The sequence below is a fragment of the Cygnus atratus genome, chromosome 1 (assembly GCF_013377495.2).
Source record: "Cygnus atratus isolate AKBS03 ecotype Queensland, Australia chromosome 1, CAtr_DNAZoo_HiC_assembly, whole genome shotgun sequence".
Lineage (NCBI taxonomy): Eukaryota > Metazoa > Chordata > Aves > Anseriformes > Anatidae > Cygnus > Cygnus atratus.
Genome location: NC_066362.1, coordinates 80602711 through 80621526, shown reverse-complemented (window position 1 = coordinate 80621526; position 18816 = coordinate 80602711). Strand labels below are relative to the sequence as shown.

Genomic DNA, 18816 nt, shown 5'->3' with positions numbered 1-18816 from the left:
GGCATGCAAAAAACTGATCACCTAGAAAGCGGTACTTTCCCCAGGTGTTCTCATGGCAAAGCAACATGCCTCCCCAGCACCACATTATTAATGTCTCATTTTCCTGATGTTCTGTGTTGGCAGCCATGACAGAAAGCTTTGAACTTGTTTATTCACACTTGCTTGATCCTGTTTCCAACCAGCACATCACAGCCTGTGGGGCTAGGAAGATGGATGAGGAGAACCAGGGCCACGAGAGGGTCAGGGTCATGGTGTCACTGGATCTCATTAACTACATCACTCACTGCAGCAGTCACTTCAGAGGTCACCTCAACTGAGGAGTTTGGCATGGGTGGTGGAAGAACGGCAGAAGTGTGCACGTTTCCTGCAGTTGCTGTATACGGAAACAAGTACAGATGCTTACTTACACTGTCCCTTGACTTTCTAGGGCTTTTTGTCTCCTTAGTTAAAAAAACAACAACAAAAAAGCATTTAACAAATACCTGATATATGTTTTCCTAGCAGGAGCATGAATGCTGCAGAAAGGACCACTAAAAATCATTAAAAAGTATCAATTTAGCATTTCTTCTATAAGTATTTTTGCATATTTACTAGACTACTGGAAAGGGTGCAAAAAGAGTATACAATGTCATAGACTGTCTCTGGTATACAGTGAGAGCAGACAAAAATGCATACATCTTATACTCAGTTGTATTACACAGACTGTGCTCCTAACTAAGAAGCTTTAAAGTAAAAACAGGGACAGATGACACTGGAACCCCTGCACTGTCCAGTAGACAAATGCAATATGCATCAATGAGAGTTTATGTTTATATGTTTCGCACATATACAAATAATTACATTTATATATAAATTTAAAATTACATTATATTATAACACTATCATATATATTTAATACAACTATATGCTGTACAAGTCCCAAACAATATTGCCAATAATTCATTACAATTTGCTAAAGCTATGGGAATATGAACCCTCAAATAAATACATATGTTGCACACTAGGACAATAGGACTGTTAGGACTATAATGACACGCAGATACAAAACTGTTCCTCTCTCAGAGCCATTAAATTCCATTCTTTACATCTCTATTCCTTGTAATGCACCATTCTGCAAAAGCCAAATTATTTCCAAGAGAGGTGAAAACAAGTATTATTAAACTATTTCTAAGCACATCTGCAGCACTGGAATAAAATGACAGAAACTAAATCCTCATTTGTTCAATATGCAGGTGTATAATGAGGAAAGTGACATATAAGCCTAGGTCTGCATATATGCACAGTGTATTTATGATTACTAGTCAAAATATTTTGATGAATGGCAAAATTAGGAAGTGAATTAAAAGCAGAATAGTCAGACATGCTTTTATTCTAGCAAGTGAAAGCCAACCCTTACAATCTAATCAAGATATCTGCTAAGAAAATCCAGTAAAAAAACACACACACAAACAGGTGCATGCGAGGCCTCTGCCCCACACTCCAAACTTCTAATTTCCCCCCAAAAAAATGCAAAAACATGGGCTCCAGTGGAGATATCATTCACACTAATTACAGTGGTAGGGAAAAAAGTAGCTCTACAATTTTCTGATTAAGCTGTACCTACTTTCCCCACCCTACTGATTTGTTTAAGATGTCAATTTCTTGGAGACAAAGGAAGCCTTTTAGTTTGGATTTCTGAGATTTCTTTTCCTATGACCCACTTCTCAAAAAGGTTTTTTTTTTCTTCCTGTCTTTTTTATATATATAGTAAGTGTTTCTCAAGGGAAGAAAAAAATCCACATCTTTCAATAAGTTTGACAGAATCAAAGTTCATATAATACGCAAAAACCATTAAACAGTCAAAAACTTAAAGAAATTAATACATTCATAATCAGATGTTGCTCAGATGGGAACACAATCTGAACAAAAGCATGAAAAAATCACCTTTTTTTTGTAGAAGGCAGAGGGAGATAAACTAAATCCTTCATATTCTTAAGATATCATACTAACAGTCAGAAGATTCGCCTTCCGCTTGTAGCTCTGCAATCAATGTGATACAGACACAGACACAGATTTCTAGGTTGGAAGAGACCTCAAGATCATCGAGTCCAACCTCCGACCTAACACTAAGTACTCCACTAAACCATATCACTAAGCTCTACATCTAAACGTCTTTTAAAGACCTCCAGGGATGGCGACTCCACCACCTCCCTGGGCAGCCCGTTCCAATGCTTAATAACCCTTTCGGTAAAGAAGTACTTCCTAACATCCAACCTAAAACTCCCCTGTCGCAACTTTCGCCCATTCCCCCTCGTCCTGTCACCAGGCACGTGGGAGAACAGACCAACCCCCACCTCACTACAGCTTCCTTTAAGGTAACTGTAGAGAGCGATAAGGTCGCCCCTGAGCCTCCTCTTCTCCAGGCTGAACAAGCCCAGCTCCCTCAGCCGCTCCTCGTAAGACTTGTTCTCCAGACCCCTCACCAGCTTGGTCGCCCTTCTCTGGACTCGCTCGAGCACGTCCATGTCCTTCCTGTAGCGAGGGGCCCAAAACTGAACACAGTACTCAAGGTGCGGCCTCACCAGAGCCAAGTACAGGGGGACAATCACCTCCCTAGACCTGCTGGCCACACTGCTTCTTATACAGGCCAGGATGCTGTTGGCCTTCTTGGCCACCTGAGCACACTGCTGGCTCATATTCAGCCGACTATCAACCAATACTCCCAGGTCCTTCTCGGCCAGGCAGCTTTCCAACCACTCATCTCCCAGCCTGTAGCTCTGCTTGGGGTTGTTGCGCCCCAGGTGCAGGACCCGGCACTTGGCCTTGTTGAACTTCATGCAGTTGACCTCAGCCCATCGCTCCAGCCTATCCAGATCCTCCTGCAGAGCCTTCCTGCCCTCGAGCAGATCGACACACGCACTTAGCTTGGTGTCATCTGCAAACTTACTGAGGGTGCACTCGATCCCCTCATCCAGATCATCGATAAAGATATTAAAGAGGACCGGCCCCAGTACCGAGCCCTGGGGGACACCACTTGTGACCAGCCTCCAACCAGATTTGACTCCATTCACCACAACTCTCTGGGCCCGGCTATCCAGCCAGTTTCTAACCCAGCGAAGCGTACGCCAGTCCAAGCCCCGAGCAGCCAGTTTCTTGAGGAGAATGTTGTGGGGAACGGTGTCAAAAGCCTTACTGAGGTCAAGGTAAACCACATCCACAGCCCTTCCCTCATCCACCAAGCGCGTCACTTTGTCATAGAAGGAGATCAGGTTCGTCAAGCAGGACCTGCCTTTCATAAACCCATGCTGACTGGGCCTGATCGCCTGCTCGCCCTGCAAGTGCCGCGTGATGACCCTCAAGATAATCTGCTCCATGAGCTTTCCTGGCACTGAGGTCAAACTGACAGGCCTATAGTTCCCCGGGTCTGCCCTCCGGCCCTTCTTATAGATGGGCGTCACATTGGCTAGCCGCCAGTCAACTGGGACCTCCCCCGATAGCCAGGACTGCCGATAAATGATGGAAAGCGGCTCGGCCAGCTCCTCCGCCAGTTCTTTCAGTACCCTCGGGTGCATCCCATCCGGCCCCATCGACTTGCGCACATCCAAGCTCCTTAGCAGGTCGCCAACCATTTCCTCATGAATAGCAAAGGCCACATCCTGCTCCCCATCCCCTTCCGCCAGCTCAGGGCACTGGGTATCCAGAGAACAACCGGTATTGCCGCTAAAGACTGAGGCAAAGGCGGCATTAAGCACCTCAGCCTTTTCCTCATCCTTAGTAACTAGGTTTCCTCTCGCATCCAGTAAAGGATGGAGATTCTCCTTAGTCCTCCGTTTCGCATTGATATATTTGTAAAAGGATTTTTTGTTGTCTTTAACGGCAGTAGCCAGGTTGAGCTCCAGATGAGCTTTGGCCTTTCTAATTTTCTCCCTGCACAGCCTCGCTACATCCTTGTAGTCCTCCTCAGCGGCCCGCCCTTTTTTCCAAAGATTATAAACCCTCTTTTTTCTGCTAAGCACAAGCCGCAACTCTCTGTTGAGCCAGGCCGGTCTTCTTCCACGCCGGCTCGTCTTTGGGCACGTGGGGACGGACCGCTCCTGTGCCGTTAAGATTTCCTTCTTGAGGAGCGCCCAGCCTTCCTGGACTCCTCTGCCCTTCAGAACCGCCTCCCAAGGGACTCGGCCAACCAGCGTCCTGAGCAGCTCAAAGTCAGCCCTCCGGAAGTCCAATACAGCAGTTTTACTGGTCCCCTTCCTGGCCTCGCCAAGAATAGAGAACTCTACCATTTCGTGGTCACTCTGTCCAAGACAGTTTCCGACCACCACATCTCCCACCAGTCCTTCTCTGTTTGTGAAGAGAAGGTCTAGCGGGGCACCACCCCTGGTGGGTTCACTGACCAGCTGCGTCAGGAAGCTATCTCCCACGCTCTCCAGAAACCTCCTAGACTGCTTTCTCCGTGCCGTGTTGTGTTTCCAGGATATGTCCGGGAAGTTGAAGTCCCCCACGAGGACAAGCGCCGACGATTTTGCAACTTCTGTCAGTTGCCTATAAAACTCCTCATCCGTCTCCTCATCCTGGTTCGGCGGTCTATAACAGACCCCGACCAGGACGCTAGCCTTGCCGGCCTTCCCGCGGATCCTAACCCACAGGGATTCAACCTTATCATTCCCAGCCTGGAGTTCCACAACATCAAAAGATTCTCTAATGTAGAGAGCCACGCCACCACCCCCTCTGTGCTGCCTGTCCCTCCTGAAGAGCCGATAGCCAGGCATTGCAGCACTCCAGTCGTGGGAGCGGTCCCACCACGTCTCCGTGATGGCAACCAAGTCGTAGCCTTCCTGCTGCACGATGGCTTCCAGCTCCTCCTGTTTGTTACCCATGCTGCGTGCATTAGTGTAGATGCACTTCAGCTGGGCCATCGCCTTCTTCCCCAGCCTAGCCATTGTTTCCCCCGGCACGGCTCCAACAAGCCTTGTTTGAGCCCCGTCCCCCTTCTTGCCTAGTTTAAAGCTCTCTCTATGAGCCCCGCCAGCTCCTGGCCTAGGATCCGTTTTCCCCTTGGAGATAGGGACCCGTCTGAGGCCATCAGGCCGGGTGCCGAGTAAAGCTCCCCATGGTGAAAAAACCCAAAATTTCTGTGCCGGCACCAGTCTCTGAGCCACCTATTAACCACGTGAGCTTTCCATGTCCTCTCTGTGCCTCTCCCTTCCCCCGTAGGGATAGACGAAAACACCACCTGCACTCCCGCTCCCTCCACCAACCGTCCCAGCCCCCTATAGTCCTGTTTGATAGCCTTGAGGCTTCTCTTTTCAAGATCATCACTGCCAGCCTGGACTATCAAAAGAGGGTAGTAGTCAGAGGGGTGAACCAGGTTTGCAAGCTTCCTGGTAACGTCTCTGACCCTGGCCCCAGGGAGGCAGCAGACTTCCCTATGCGTGGGGTCAGGCCAACAAATAGGGCCCTCCGTTCCCCTGAGGAGGGAGTCGCCCACAACAATCACCCTTCTTTCTTTCTTGGTGGAGGCAGTCCTGAGGCATGGAGTCAACTTCCTCACCTCAGGCATCCTCCTGGGCAGGCTTCCTACATCGTCCTCACCCACCGGTCTCTCAAGCTCCAGGGCCTCAAACCTATTGTTCAAGGGCACCTGGGAAGGCAGCGCCGGAAGGGGAGGGCATCTCCTGCGAGGCCGAGAGGGGACCCGTCTCCATTCCTCCTCAACTCGCGGGTCCCCTCCCGCGATACATGATCTTGACCAGATGGCTCTGAATCGCAAAAAAGGCTGGTGTTCGGAATTGTCACCACTTTTAGGCACGCATCTCTAGGAGTGAAATTTACAAATTCGAATCAGGTACTTACGTTCCTCCTACAGTGGGAGGATAGGATAAAAATTGTATAGATGCTGACTGAATGAGTAGGGGCTCCAACTTTACCACATAGAGTGTCTCACATCATGTGTCCCAAATGAGTATTGTACTGGGTCAGGCTGGGATGTTAACTTTCCCTGCAGCAGCCCATACAGTGCTGTGCTCTGCACTCGTAGCTAAAACAGCAAGGGTATCACAGCAGTGTTGTGTCTGCTGCTGAGCAGTGCTGGTACAGCATCAGGACTCTCTCTAACCCCCCTAGGGGTGGGCAAAGATGTGAGAAAAGAAACATCACCAGGGCAGCTGACCTAAACCAACCAAAGGGATATTCCATACCATATGATGTCACACTCAGCAATAAAAGGTGGAAAAAGGAGGAAGAGGGGAGGGGTGGGCTCTCGTTGTGAAAACGTCTGTCCTCCTCCCAAACACCGGCTACGTGCGTTGAGGCTCTGCTTCAAGGACGTGGTCAAGCATCGCTCATTTGTGGGAAGCAGAGAGTAATTTCTTTCCTCTGTACTTCCACATAGCCTTTACTTGTTTTGTTTAGTTTTCCCTTTCCCCCTCCCTTTTCCCCCTTCCTTTTTTTCCCCTTTAGTTAAATTGTTAATTGTTTAGTTAAATTGTTTAGTTAATAATAATCTTTCCTTAATAATTATTTTTTTTTCTCTTCCCTGTAATTAAATTATCCTTATCTCAACCCGTGAGTTGTTCTTTCCTTTACTTCTTCCCCTCCTTATCTAAGGAGGGGGAGTGAGAGAGCGGTTGTGGTGTTCAGCTGCCTAGCACGGTAAAACCACCACAGTATCTAGACTGGAGGCTACTTATCTCCTCCTCCAACAGTCCAAACAGCGAACATGGACAGAACTGGACTACTTCAAAGAAGATATGATTTCTAGTTCCTGATCCTAAACTTGAAATATAGAAGAAATACATAAAAATGAGGTAACGGAGGTAGAAACAACATAAATGAAACAGAAAAGCAAATACTTTAAAAAAAAAATTCAAGTTTATTTTTTTCATCTTTTCCTCTTAAGTAACCAAGATACTTTGCTAGGAAAGAAACCCATCCTGACCTGTCTTTCAGCTTTCCAGGCTGCTTTAGTAATTTCTAGTGTATACCCAAATTGCTTCCTCTCATATTGGCTTTGTTACCAACTTAATTAAAAAAAATAATAAATCACACCACACATACATATTCCATACTTCAAGAGAAAAGTGAATGTAGACAAAGAAAGGGAACTTATAATTCTGTGTTCACACTTCTTTCACATGGACAATCTTGAAGTAAAGATAACAAATATCTCAATTACTAGGATGATTCAGTGTTTCATCCCTAACAGATGCTCTCAACTATTACAGGTTTCCTACTACCTGTGCCTTTTTCTGCTGCTAACCAAGAAAAGAAATGAGTGCTAAAATACTGCAAGGGCATTTTCTTGCATGCACATATTTTCTTCCCCTAAAGGAACTAGCTACGTACAGAAATTAAACTTCAAACAAACAAACAAAAACCCTCCCACTAGTTTTGTGAATGAGGCAAGAAAAGACAGCCTGAAAAGATGTTAGGATTAAGAGCAATTTCTAAAGTACTATTGAGCTGGGTGGGAAGAGAACAACCCTTCGCAGCATTTCCAACTGGGGAAATCTGTACATAAACTTACTGGCCAGTGTTTCTCACGGTCTCTAAAGATGTTAAGCAAAGCTTTTGGGCTGATGAAGAGGAATTATCACAGTAATTGTATGAAGTAGATAGAGCATCTGCCTGTCCACTAAATGTTTGTGGACTCAGGAGAGATGCTAGCTTGTTACAGTTACTAAAAACAGCAAAAAGCTACCAAATCAAACAAGCAGTCTATTTGTTTCTTCTTATTTACAACTGCCTCTCTTCCAGTTAGGAGGCAATGTCCAATTTTCTAAATCTAACATTTGCATTCCCTCAGAATTCATGAGGTGAATGAACCACTTAAAGTGTTTAAACTCACATGTTTTCCCTAAACAGATTCTTTGTTTGACACTAAGACAAACATTGGGCTGGATGGACCAATTGGTGTGACCCAGAAGACCATTATGCCACTGCATACAATTTAAAAAACAACAACAACAACAACAAAAAAAAAACAGTTGTTTAAAAAGTTAGGATTCTCAAAACTTGTGCATGGCCACATTGCAACCGAAGTGTCTGTTCATAGAGACAGCTGATAGAATAGGCAGACTAAAGGCTATATGTGCATGTAAAACCCATGAAGAATTGGCATTTAACATGGAAATTAATTAAATGCTGTCTTAAGAATGTCACTAATTTCTTTCTTTCATATTTTTTTTTCTGGACAAAAAAAAGACATTCTTACAACCTAACCACACCTAAAATTGCACTTAATATCTGTCTTTGCTAAAAATATAAGATCATCCTATTATCTGTCAGCTTTAGGCTTTTATAATAGTCAGTCATTAAGAGCACAATGTATAGCACCAAATAATTAATTCCCAAAGTTGCAGTTAGAGGGTTGCAATGAATTCTTTTGTTCTTTTTCCATGACTATGTTCTTCTAAAATATACTTGTGCATGTGCGTTTGTATAGCAGAGGGGGAACTTTCTGTATATATTAGGGCTTAAAAGTAATTCAAAAGATTAACCAACATAAATTATTTTGCAAGATCACTATCCACCTTATCCGCTTGAGCTGGAGACATTTTCCTCTAAGATTCTCATGTACAGATTGGTGTTTTGAAATGCAACAGAAGCAGAGTGAGAGTCGGTGAAACAATTTCCTTCCCACAAGCAATGCTCCCATGTCTCAAGCTTTCTGAGAGGCTGGGTTGGTATTCTGTTCACAGGCTGGCAGAAACGCATCTATTTCTCATTTATTTCATTTAACAATTTTGTATAATGGACGGGCAAGAGACAGGTTCAAGTCCAATTAGTAGAACTGAAGTCCCCTACTGCACAGTGCAGGTGGATTATGCGATTGCCAATTTTGAATGCCAAAGCCACCTTCTACTTTGACGTACAAGATTAGGCAACAAGCCCAGCAGGACTCAACAGGAGGATCATATTAAACAGGAAGAACTGGATGATACTGAAGACTAGTACAGGAGATGCTAGATAAACTGGAATACTGGAAAGAGCAACGTCATATGCTTTAGAACTGATCACAGGGAAATTTGCTGTAAAGTAGAAGGTCATCCGTTACAAATCATAGAGGAAGAGAAAGATCTGCATCAGATTACTACAGAATGACTAATGAGCTACCAAATGCTTAAAAAAAGTCAAACATGATCATAGGACATATAGATAAGGGAACAGAGAAGGTAGTTATTAAAAGCTGTTTCATAATGCATGGCATGCCAGTCTTTAAATATTACATGCAGTCTAAACCACCCACGTCTCAGAAAATAAATGAACACTAGAACAGGTGAAGAAAGGACTGCTAGGACCAAGAAAACATTTTCCAAAAGAAGACAAGCTTTTCTTGTTAAACTTCGCAACAGGATGGATGAGAAGCTACACCACTGAGGTCTATAAACACAAAGAAGAAAAAATAACTGAATTAAAGAAAAATCTTATCACAAGAACAAGCATAAATAAAGCATGTTTATTTTTACATTGGAAACTTCAGAACCATTTTTCTCACCATTGGAAGACTTAAGTTCTAAGACAGGCTTCCAACAGAAATAGGGATTGAGTGAGCTCAGGGGATGAAGGAGAAACCAATCAAATTGGTTTTCAAAGGGTAGCTTGAAATGGTTCTGCATGGAATTATAACATACAGCTGCGCAGAATACAGGTTTCTCAGTGACCCGGGGCTCCTAGTTCTTCACATCTCTGCATCCCTTTGTACAACAGCAGACATATCTGAGACAGCAGAAAGTAAATGTGCACCTCCCTCCTCTAACATGATGAGGCAGTTTCCAAAGCATCAGTAAAAATTCACATCACTGCCACCTGAAAAATTCAAGCAAGGGGAGTGGAACAAAAATCCGCCACTTCATTTCCCACATAAGTTCAAAGTATGAGAAACTTATTCAAGGTACAACATCTGTGAGAGCTGCTGAAGTGGAAGTATCACCAAAGTCTTGATTAAATTTTAGTCCTCCAAGGATGGAAGAAGGGGGAAGATAACCAGGATCTCAGCCTTCTTTCTTATTTTTTTTCCTGTCTTTGTTCAGAGATGATTTTCCCAAACAAATACAGTGATTATCAGAATAAAAAGCTATACACATACATCCATATATTTGTGTATATACATATATATAAAATATCCACCCATCTCACCCTAATAATTGCTGTTAATTAGCATAGTAATGAACTTCATTTGTATTGAGATCATGCAACATTTGCAAATGAATGGTCTGGAGTACTGCTTCAAATGAGTATTTTTTAAGCCTATTCGACATCGGAGAATAGTACAACATGTCTGAAGCACAAGCCAACAATAGCTAATATTCCAATTAATATTCAAACAGTGCTTATAGGTTCCTAAGCAAAGGGAACAGAGGTGTAAAAATGCAGTGTTATCTTGTTCTCCTTCATTTCCCAAATGAACTAAAAATCAGAGAAATGTCAACCAAAAAATGAGTATGAGACATGCACTCTAACAGAAGATCAGCCAATAGCCGATCTCTTTCAAGGTTTCTGTAAAGTCATCAACAGTTCCTTTGCTTTCAACATTTTATCAGGTAGAACATTCAAAGATATATAAACAGCAGGATTTGATAAAAAAAAAATAATCAAAGGCAAAGGGAAGGAAGTAAGCCGATAAAAATCAAATGAGGAAATGTGCAAGAAATTATTAGAAGCAGATTCAGATCAAGAGCGCTACAAATAGCTTCTAAAATGTAATGTTGAAAGTTCTTTTTTAGGTGGGAAAAAGTATAGACCCTGGACAGAAAAATTCAAGGAATAAAGCAGAGATCCTACAGAAAGCTTCTTTAACCATTTCTGGATGAGAGAAATTGGAAAGCTCTGGATGTAAGCTTTTACTACAGTAAAGCTGGGGATAGCACTAGAGTGTGTATGTCTACACAGAGCAATGGGGTACATTGCAAAGACATTCTGACCAGTTCTGAAGGAATTCATTCACACACTGGAAGCAATTTCCTGTTGTTAAGAAAACTTTTCACTGGGCTTCTTCTCAGCACACATGACCGGCTAAGGTAAAGCGCTCACAATGAACACTCCTCAGGTACCAAAGCCTGCTTATTTTGTGCAAGCCTGAACATCTCTCTTTCAAGCTCATTGTGTTGTGAACACCCACCAAAATAATCTATTATAGGATGACTACAGTACAGAAAAGAGACAGAAGAAGAAAATGGAGAAATCAGAAGCATTCTACAGCAACTGAAATCACGTTAAATATCTTTGGATCAACCATCAGTGTGATAGCTCTTAGATTTGATATGCCATTAGCATTTTTGGCCTTGAATTAAACATTTAGATATGCATGTCAAATGGTAAGAAGTGAAGATTTAGTGATGCAGTCATGTGCTTAAATCCTACTGGACAAGGACAAAGTACTGTTTTCATCACATCAAGGGTATTAAGGCTGAAGCATAATCTTAAACAGTTTGTGAGAACTGTGTTAAAATCAGCAGATACAATTTAGCTTATCTCAGTGAAGAGCACCTCTATCAAAATTCTAATTTGCTCTGGCAACGGGGGCAAAAATCACACCCTTACAAGCATTTATACTTCTAATCCCAGATGAATTCAGAAACAGCAGAAATGCACGCTCAGCTAAAAGCCAAACTAATACATGAAATAATCAGAACTTTTTGATCAAAAGGGGACTTTGGGATGAGACATTAGTCAGGTCTTGATTTATCTGATACGCCTTCTTTCATTGGTATTTATTAACCTCTCATTTCAAATAATGACTGTCAGAATTAAATTATGCCCTACACAAAAATGTGTTATTTAATGGTTTCTAACAATGGTATTCCCAATAGTTTCAATCTAATCAACAAAAATTTCCTACTGTAAGGTTCAGAAGTACACAGGTTAGAAATGTCCACCCCATCTTACAAATCCTGCCTTGTTCCTGGTTATCTAACCAGATACAATTTTATGTATTTTCTTCTTCGGGGGGAATGTTGTTTTCATTAAGTGTGCTGCAATAATAGTCGTGGTTTGTCACATTTCTTCTCAGAAAAATGAAAAGCAAGAAAAAGCACAACGATTTTCAGTGTCCTACTATGGTTCATCCACTGCACTCTGTAAGAAGCAGTCTCCAGCATTTCAATTTCTACACTAATTACTTCTGTCTTAATGTGAGCAAAAGACTGCAGGTTCAGATAGGAAGCTTTTCACACACTGTTGAGAAGAATGAGGATGAAGGGATGCAAGTAAATCAACTTATACACATCACATATCATCACACGAAAGTAACCCTGACCAAAGCAAACCAGACTTTGAAATTACAAGTAACAGAATTCATGACAATTTTTATATTTAGATTATATGTTTAACAGAAGCTAGATGAAAAATCATCCACCCATTTTACAGTTGTGCATTTTGCTGTTTTTAATGCTATTTTACAGGTGATCTTTATCCTATCTATCTCAAATGAATTCCGTTATTATGAACATATTGTAGCCTTTTGCAGATGCTCCAGCAAATGGTCATTAGCATTATGGTACAGAGATGATCGCATAGCATGCATTTTATACCTCTCAGCCTTTATTCACTTAGTCTTGCAACATATCTGTTTTATTTGTAAAATTACTGCCTCCCATGTTTAAGATGTGGCTTACGCTTGCTTTGGAATACACCTGTGACTCTTCACACTAAATTCAGTGTACTACTATAACTGCTGTTGTTACAGATAAAACATAATTCAGTTTTGGATTTAACATAAACAGGATCATTATGTTTGGAGAGTGTTCCAAAGCCTGCTATTCAAGCAATCTGTGACATAAATAATGCAAGACCTCTTCTTTCTCCAAATGACTTCAGTTCAAGCACAGACTCAGAGAGACGGAAGCCCAAATTTGTACTGCCGTCACAAAATTCAGTCTATTTCTGGTTCTCCAATTGAATTATGAATCTGAGTATTCTACTGTTTTCTATTAGCACCAACCCACACACTCCTACCCTTTGCCAAGCCATGCAGAAAAGAATCTTATTTGTGAATATTCCTGAGCTTTATTCTATATTAAAATGGAAGTAAATCCCAGCTAGTGTGAAAAGCCTTGTTTTCTTTTAAAAGAAAGTAAGGTAGAAAATTGGTCTTTTTTCCATCCCTTGACCCATGACCTTTGAACCACAACCTCCTTGCCACTAAAGCGTTCAACATCTCATTTAATCTCTCCTCGCTGCACTGGCACAGCACTGAAAAAGGAAAAGGGGGAAAAAATAATCTGGGGACTTCATCAATTTTTCATGAATTTTCATTTAGGCCAAAGCCCGCTCTTACAGCGGTCGATAGATCAAGCTACTGTCACATATTTAACACCTGGGGCTACAGCTGCTCTCTCTGGGGGCTGCTGCTGACTCAGGCTGGATCAGAGGCTGCCTGAGTCAGTGCAAGGACCCCTCCTGCTCTTTCTGTTGCTTACATGTGGCACCCCAGTGCTTGCAACTGAAATCCTATCTAGGGTAGCTATTGCAAATGCATCTCCTGATATTCCCAATGGAAAACTCAACCACATAGTTTCAATTGTGTCAATTCTTACACCGTGAAAAACTGCTTTTATTTTAAAACTAAAAGTCTAAACGAATGGTTTTCAAAATTAAAGCAGTTTTATAAAATGTATAATTTTATAAGATTAATTCAAATCTACCTCCTTTTCTAAAACCCTCTCAAGACAGTTTCATCACTAAGATACTTCTAATAATGCCAATCCCTCTTCAGTGTCACTTAAGAAACTGCAACATTTTAATACACTAAAATCAGAAGAAATGTTTTATTCTTTTGATACAATTTTTAAAATAGTTTTAGGACTAGAAACTTTATTTTTAAAAGATTTAACCATAAAATATACGAATACATCAGAATTTTCCACAGACACAATAGAAGAATGGTTTTGTTGCTAGCATTATTTTTTTTTCTTATTGTAGGAGCTTCCTCAAAGGGAAAAAGAAAAGTGATCCACACAAAGCACATCATGGATTAATGCATTACAAGAATGAAATAGAATATATCATATCGATCCTAAACTGTGCCTTCAAAAACAAATACCTATTCCTTCCTAGGTTTCCCTCTGGAATGGATACTTCTAAAATTAAAGACAAGGTTCTTAAAGCATGTCATATGTGTTAAGGATGTTGTTCAAGTAACTTCTCAAGCCAAAGTTCCTCACTGTTCCACTGACTTTGAGACTTTGTTTTCTGAGAATCATATTCTGTGACTCCATGGTTCTGTTTTTCTGAGTATATCAGCACAACCAAATATTTGCTCTTGATTGTATGCACATGCTCTGAATAGGCATGGATCTAAAAGCAGATTTAATTGCTTTGGGTGGGCTGGCATCTAAACTCATCTTGCTTGGGAAGGTTGTTAATTGCTCCTAGATCAGAAAGAGCTTAGGGACTTTAGCAACTTCCAAAAAACACTCCAAAGACAAGGGGCAAAGTGATTGTATTCAAGATGGGCCACATTCTGCGCTCTGAATCACTACATGCACCAACTGAATTTCACTTAAGTTTTTTTCTTCTGTCTTTATGCAAAAAAAAAAAAAAAAAAAAGAAAAAAAAAGGATACATCAGAAGATTTTCAAATTCAGTGCCAGGTGCCCATGGAGGGGAAAAAAGGAAAGAGAAAAGAATGAACCACAATTAACATCTCTGTATCATCTGAATACACAAGCATGACCACACTTAACAACAGATACAAAAAAAATATATATATATATTTCTTCATAAATCATTCAAAAGTTCCAAGTGTGCATTGTTGGGGACTGACAATTTAATAAGCAAAGTAAAACAATCACTGATTCTTTCAGGAAAACAGCAGACTCGAGCATTTTAGACCCACAAAAAGCAGCGGTTTGTCTCTAATGGCACAATTTGAGGCCACCTACAGTCAGCTAATAATCCAAAACCCTGTTGTCAGCAAAGGATAACCCCCCTTTTTCTGGTGATGAAAACAGCATAGCTCGGTGTGGAAAGAGCAGTTTTCAACACCATTAAAGACAGCACAAGGAAGCCCTGATAGCGTGGGGCTGTCTTGGTTCCCTTGGGCAGGGCAGTGGTACCCAGGCAGCTCAAACTCCTTCAGCGGCAGCGGGGCACAGGTGGAGGAGAATGCCTCGCTGACAGCAGGCTGTCAGCAACGACTCATTTCCCTAGGGTGCAACTGGACTGTTGCAGGGCCTGCCCACCTTCTTCAGTCCAGAAATGCTGGTATTAGAAAAACAGTTAAGAGCCTTTAAATAGCTGATCCCTGAAAGTCACTTGAAAACTTGATTTATAGCCAAAAGTCAAACAAAAAACGTCTCAAACCCAAAGAAAACTGGAACTCCAGTGGAGTTCCAGTGGAACTCCAGTGGAAATGGAACTCCAGTTTTAGACTGCTAAACTGTTTAATTGGAAAATTTCAGTCAGTCAGTTAAATTTCAAAGCTATGAAAACAGTAAAATAATCTGGTGTCACGCGCATGTTGCTATTGCAGAAACTTTGGCTGTGGTTTCAGATCTCAGGTTGCATGTTCTATGACCCTTCCCTAAAATGCTTCTGACAATGAAATCTGATTTTGTTATTTTGAAGTCTTCTACTGTCTCACATGCAGTTCATACATGACCTGCCACGAGCCACAGTGGTTAAAAAAGTAACTCCAAACACTGGGGATATTGTAACAAGAGTCACACAGAGGCCACTGAAGTAGGGAACAGTAAAAACAGACAGAATAAAGAGCACCTCTGAATTTTAAAATAACCAATCACTTTAATTTGATGACTCAAAGCATACCATGGAGAACCTTCTGAACTTCAACATGAGAAGTCTGAATCTCCGCAGGATTGTCATAAAGATATCAAAATGTTTGTCTTTTTCACATAGGATTTCTCTACGGACAGCTTAAACCACACATGCAAACACAGAAATTATTCAGTTCAAGTTTATATATAGTCATACTCACCCAGCTTTCAACCTTCCATAAATCGGTCGTCTTCTCAAGTCCGAAATACCTACCAAAGCTGAGTAACGCTGTGAAGCTTTTATCAGCAGATGTGCGTTTATTAGTGACTTGAATGAACAGCAAACCTGTTTTCATTTTTCATTTGAAACAATGCTTACTCTTGGTTACAACGGGTCAAAGACAGTGAACAAGTCTGTTCTATGGGGCCTGTGCCAACATCTAAATAATTCAAGAATAGCATTTTCTGCAATTTATGAAAATATTGAAACCTCAAGATCACATAGCAGTACCTACTAGAGTCTGCAGACTGCATCAGGAATATATTTTTTTCTTTTCTGCCTTTTCATTATTTAAGCTACTACACCTTCTTGTGAGTACTTAAATCCATTCTTTACCAACTAAGTGATGCAAGTTTGTGCTGAAGCCCTACTTCAGTCACACACATTTTGCTGAAACTACTGTCAAATAAAGAACTGTGGGGGGAAAATTGAATTCCAGCAAGAGAGCAACATTTATAGTTCTACTAAAACACACATTTATGTGAAGAAACAGAGCTACCCTTAGTTGATACTCTGAATAAAAAAAATAGTATTTTTTTTCCCCAGCATGACAAAGCAGCAAAGATCAACATACAAAACGCTGTATTTCATGTATGATGAGCTTGTCTGCTATATGAATATAATGACTGCCTCTGGTAACTCTCCTGCAAACATATCATGCATACTGGGTGGTCTCTGTAAGAGCCATGACGACTTCTCTTTTAAGACAAAGAGAATCAATAGAGAGTAAGACTGCTCTGGATGATATGAGAAATGGCCAACAATTTCACTTGCCATTCACATAACGAATGAGGCCTGTATCAAGTTTGTGATAGAGGAGCATGCATTGAGGCTTCCAGCATTACAGAACATGAGTTGCCAAGAAGCTGTCTGTTTCTGTTGAGGTAACAGATGACTAAATAAAGAGAAACAGACAGTGCACCTTATATTAAATGATAGGTATTTTTCCACATTAGTTTCACTATAACCAACTTTAGTCATAATTTAGAAATTAGATAATTCTTTAGAGGAAGATTAGCCTTTGTCCATGCTTGTGGCAATCATGATTATACACTGGTTAGAACCCTACTTCAGTATAAATCACATTCTGTATTGTCACTGCTACTAAATAAATGCACATAGAAATGCCTTGACTAAGAGCTATAGCTAATGACAAAATGCCACACTTACCTGCATTCATCTCCCAAACTAATGAACGTATGAGAGTGCTGGATAACAGTGTGAAAACAACTTTAAAGACTTATACAGTGCTAATCATACAAAACTTTACTCACATGCCACTTCCAGAGATGCATTGCGACTCACAGCTTCTCCAAGATAGTTCCTTGCTACGCAAACATAACTTCCTTCATCAGGTTTACTCCTGCGTCCATGTACAATACGTAAGAAAAATAAAGATCCGCTAGGCAGCAGCATACGGTGGGAGCGAGGATCATCTTTGTCAGTTTCCACTCGCTCTCCATCTTTGTACCACTCAATAGTAGGAGTTGGCCGTCCTTCAGCTTTACAGTTCAGGGTCGTTGGTTCTCCTTTAGAGACTATCACATCTGAAGGATGCTCAACAATCCGAGGTGGAAAGTCCTCCTGGCGGAGACGAGATCCTAGAAAAAGAAAAGGGTGGGGGAAGAGTAATTTATTTGTACTTTTGGCTTCACAGAAAGTTCTTGCAAGTTTTTCTTTCAATGCCACCAAAATTTTCACAGAAAAGAAAAAGACAACCTGTACACAGATGACATCATCTGATATTGTTTTTATCTGATATCAGAGACTGTATCACAGACTTTCACAGCTAAAAACCTGACTTTGTACTAGAAACACACGCCTCTGACCAAGGCATTAACAAATCCATACCACATGTAGACTGGACGTGTATGTACGAGAATCTCTTACATATACTACCATGACGTCTTTTCCTTGTAATGTAAATCGTTCTGTTTATATTAGCTTATAGATCCCTGTGCCCTTTCAAACTCCACTCATAGCCACTGCTCTCCCATCCTTTCATCAGCCAGACTTGGCATATGGACATCTCCAAAAGTCCTGTGTCTTACCTCCCATGAGCTAACTTTTTTTTTTCTCCAGTTTTAACGGTGTGCTTTGTACTCCTTTCCCACAAGCAGCCCATGCATGGAAACCAAAGGAAAAAAACAATCCCAATTTAAAAACAAACAAACAAACAAAAAAACACTGAACAATTAAATCCTGACAAGTATTCCTTCCTTCATTAATTTCTAGTGCAATAGTTGGCAATTTCAGCTGTTCAAAGTACCTGAAGTCATTCATAATCTCTATTTTTATTTGGAAATCTCTAATGTCAACTACACTTCAGAAATTTTCAGTGAATTGTGTGTACATACACACACACACAAACACAATACAGGCATACAACAGTAATTTAGTGGCCTCTACAGTAGTAGCTTTGTGCCTTGCTCTGTATTTTGGTGAGCAGACACTTTGACACGCCATTCTTCTGTAGTTCCCCTACACTCAGTTACCTTCCTACAGCCCGGGGCAGCAAAGAAGCAGAACTGGATCATTGTCCTCCATCCTTTACCAACACTCCCTTTACCCAACACATCCTTTACCCTTACTCCCATCACTAACATCCTGGAATAGGGAAGAGAGGTGTTAAAGGAGGGGAAACCCCATAAAAGTTGGGAATGAGAAAGCAATAAGCTCTGGGTTCATCATCGTGGAGACAATCCAGCGTCAACCTTCCATCACAGACTTTACCTGATAGTTCAGTTTCACAAAGTCAGAGCATCCCGAACCTTCACTGAACTCTTGTGAAAAAAAATCAATAGTATCACAACAGTATCCAAATTTTGCAATACCGTTTTC

The 18816-nt window shown here is 41.3% G+C and overlaps 1 protein-coding gene across 1 annotated transcript in view; it reads right to left on the bottom strand.

Moving 5' to 3' along the window:
- The window catches only part of ROBO2 (roundabout guidance receptor 2), a 435081-nt gene that overhangs the window by 396373 nt on the left and 19892 nt on the right, over window positions 1-18816 (bottom strand). Inside the window, exon 4 of the mRNA XM_050710499.1 lies at window positions 17250-17576. Coding sequence (XP_050566456.1) covers window positions 17250-17576 — 327 coding nt within the window. The remainder of the gene's footprint in view (window positions 1-17249; window positions 17577-18816) is intronic.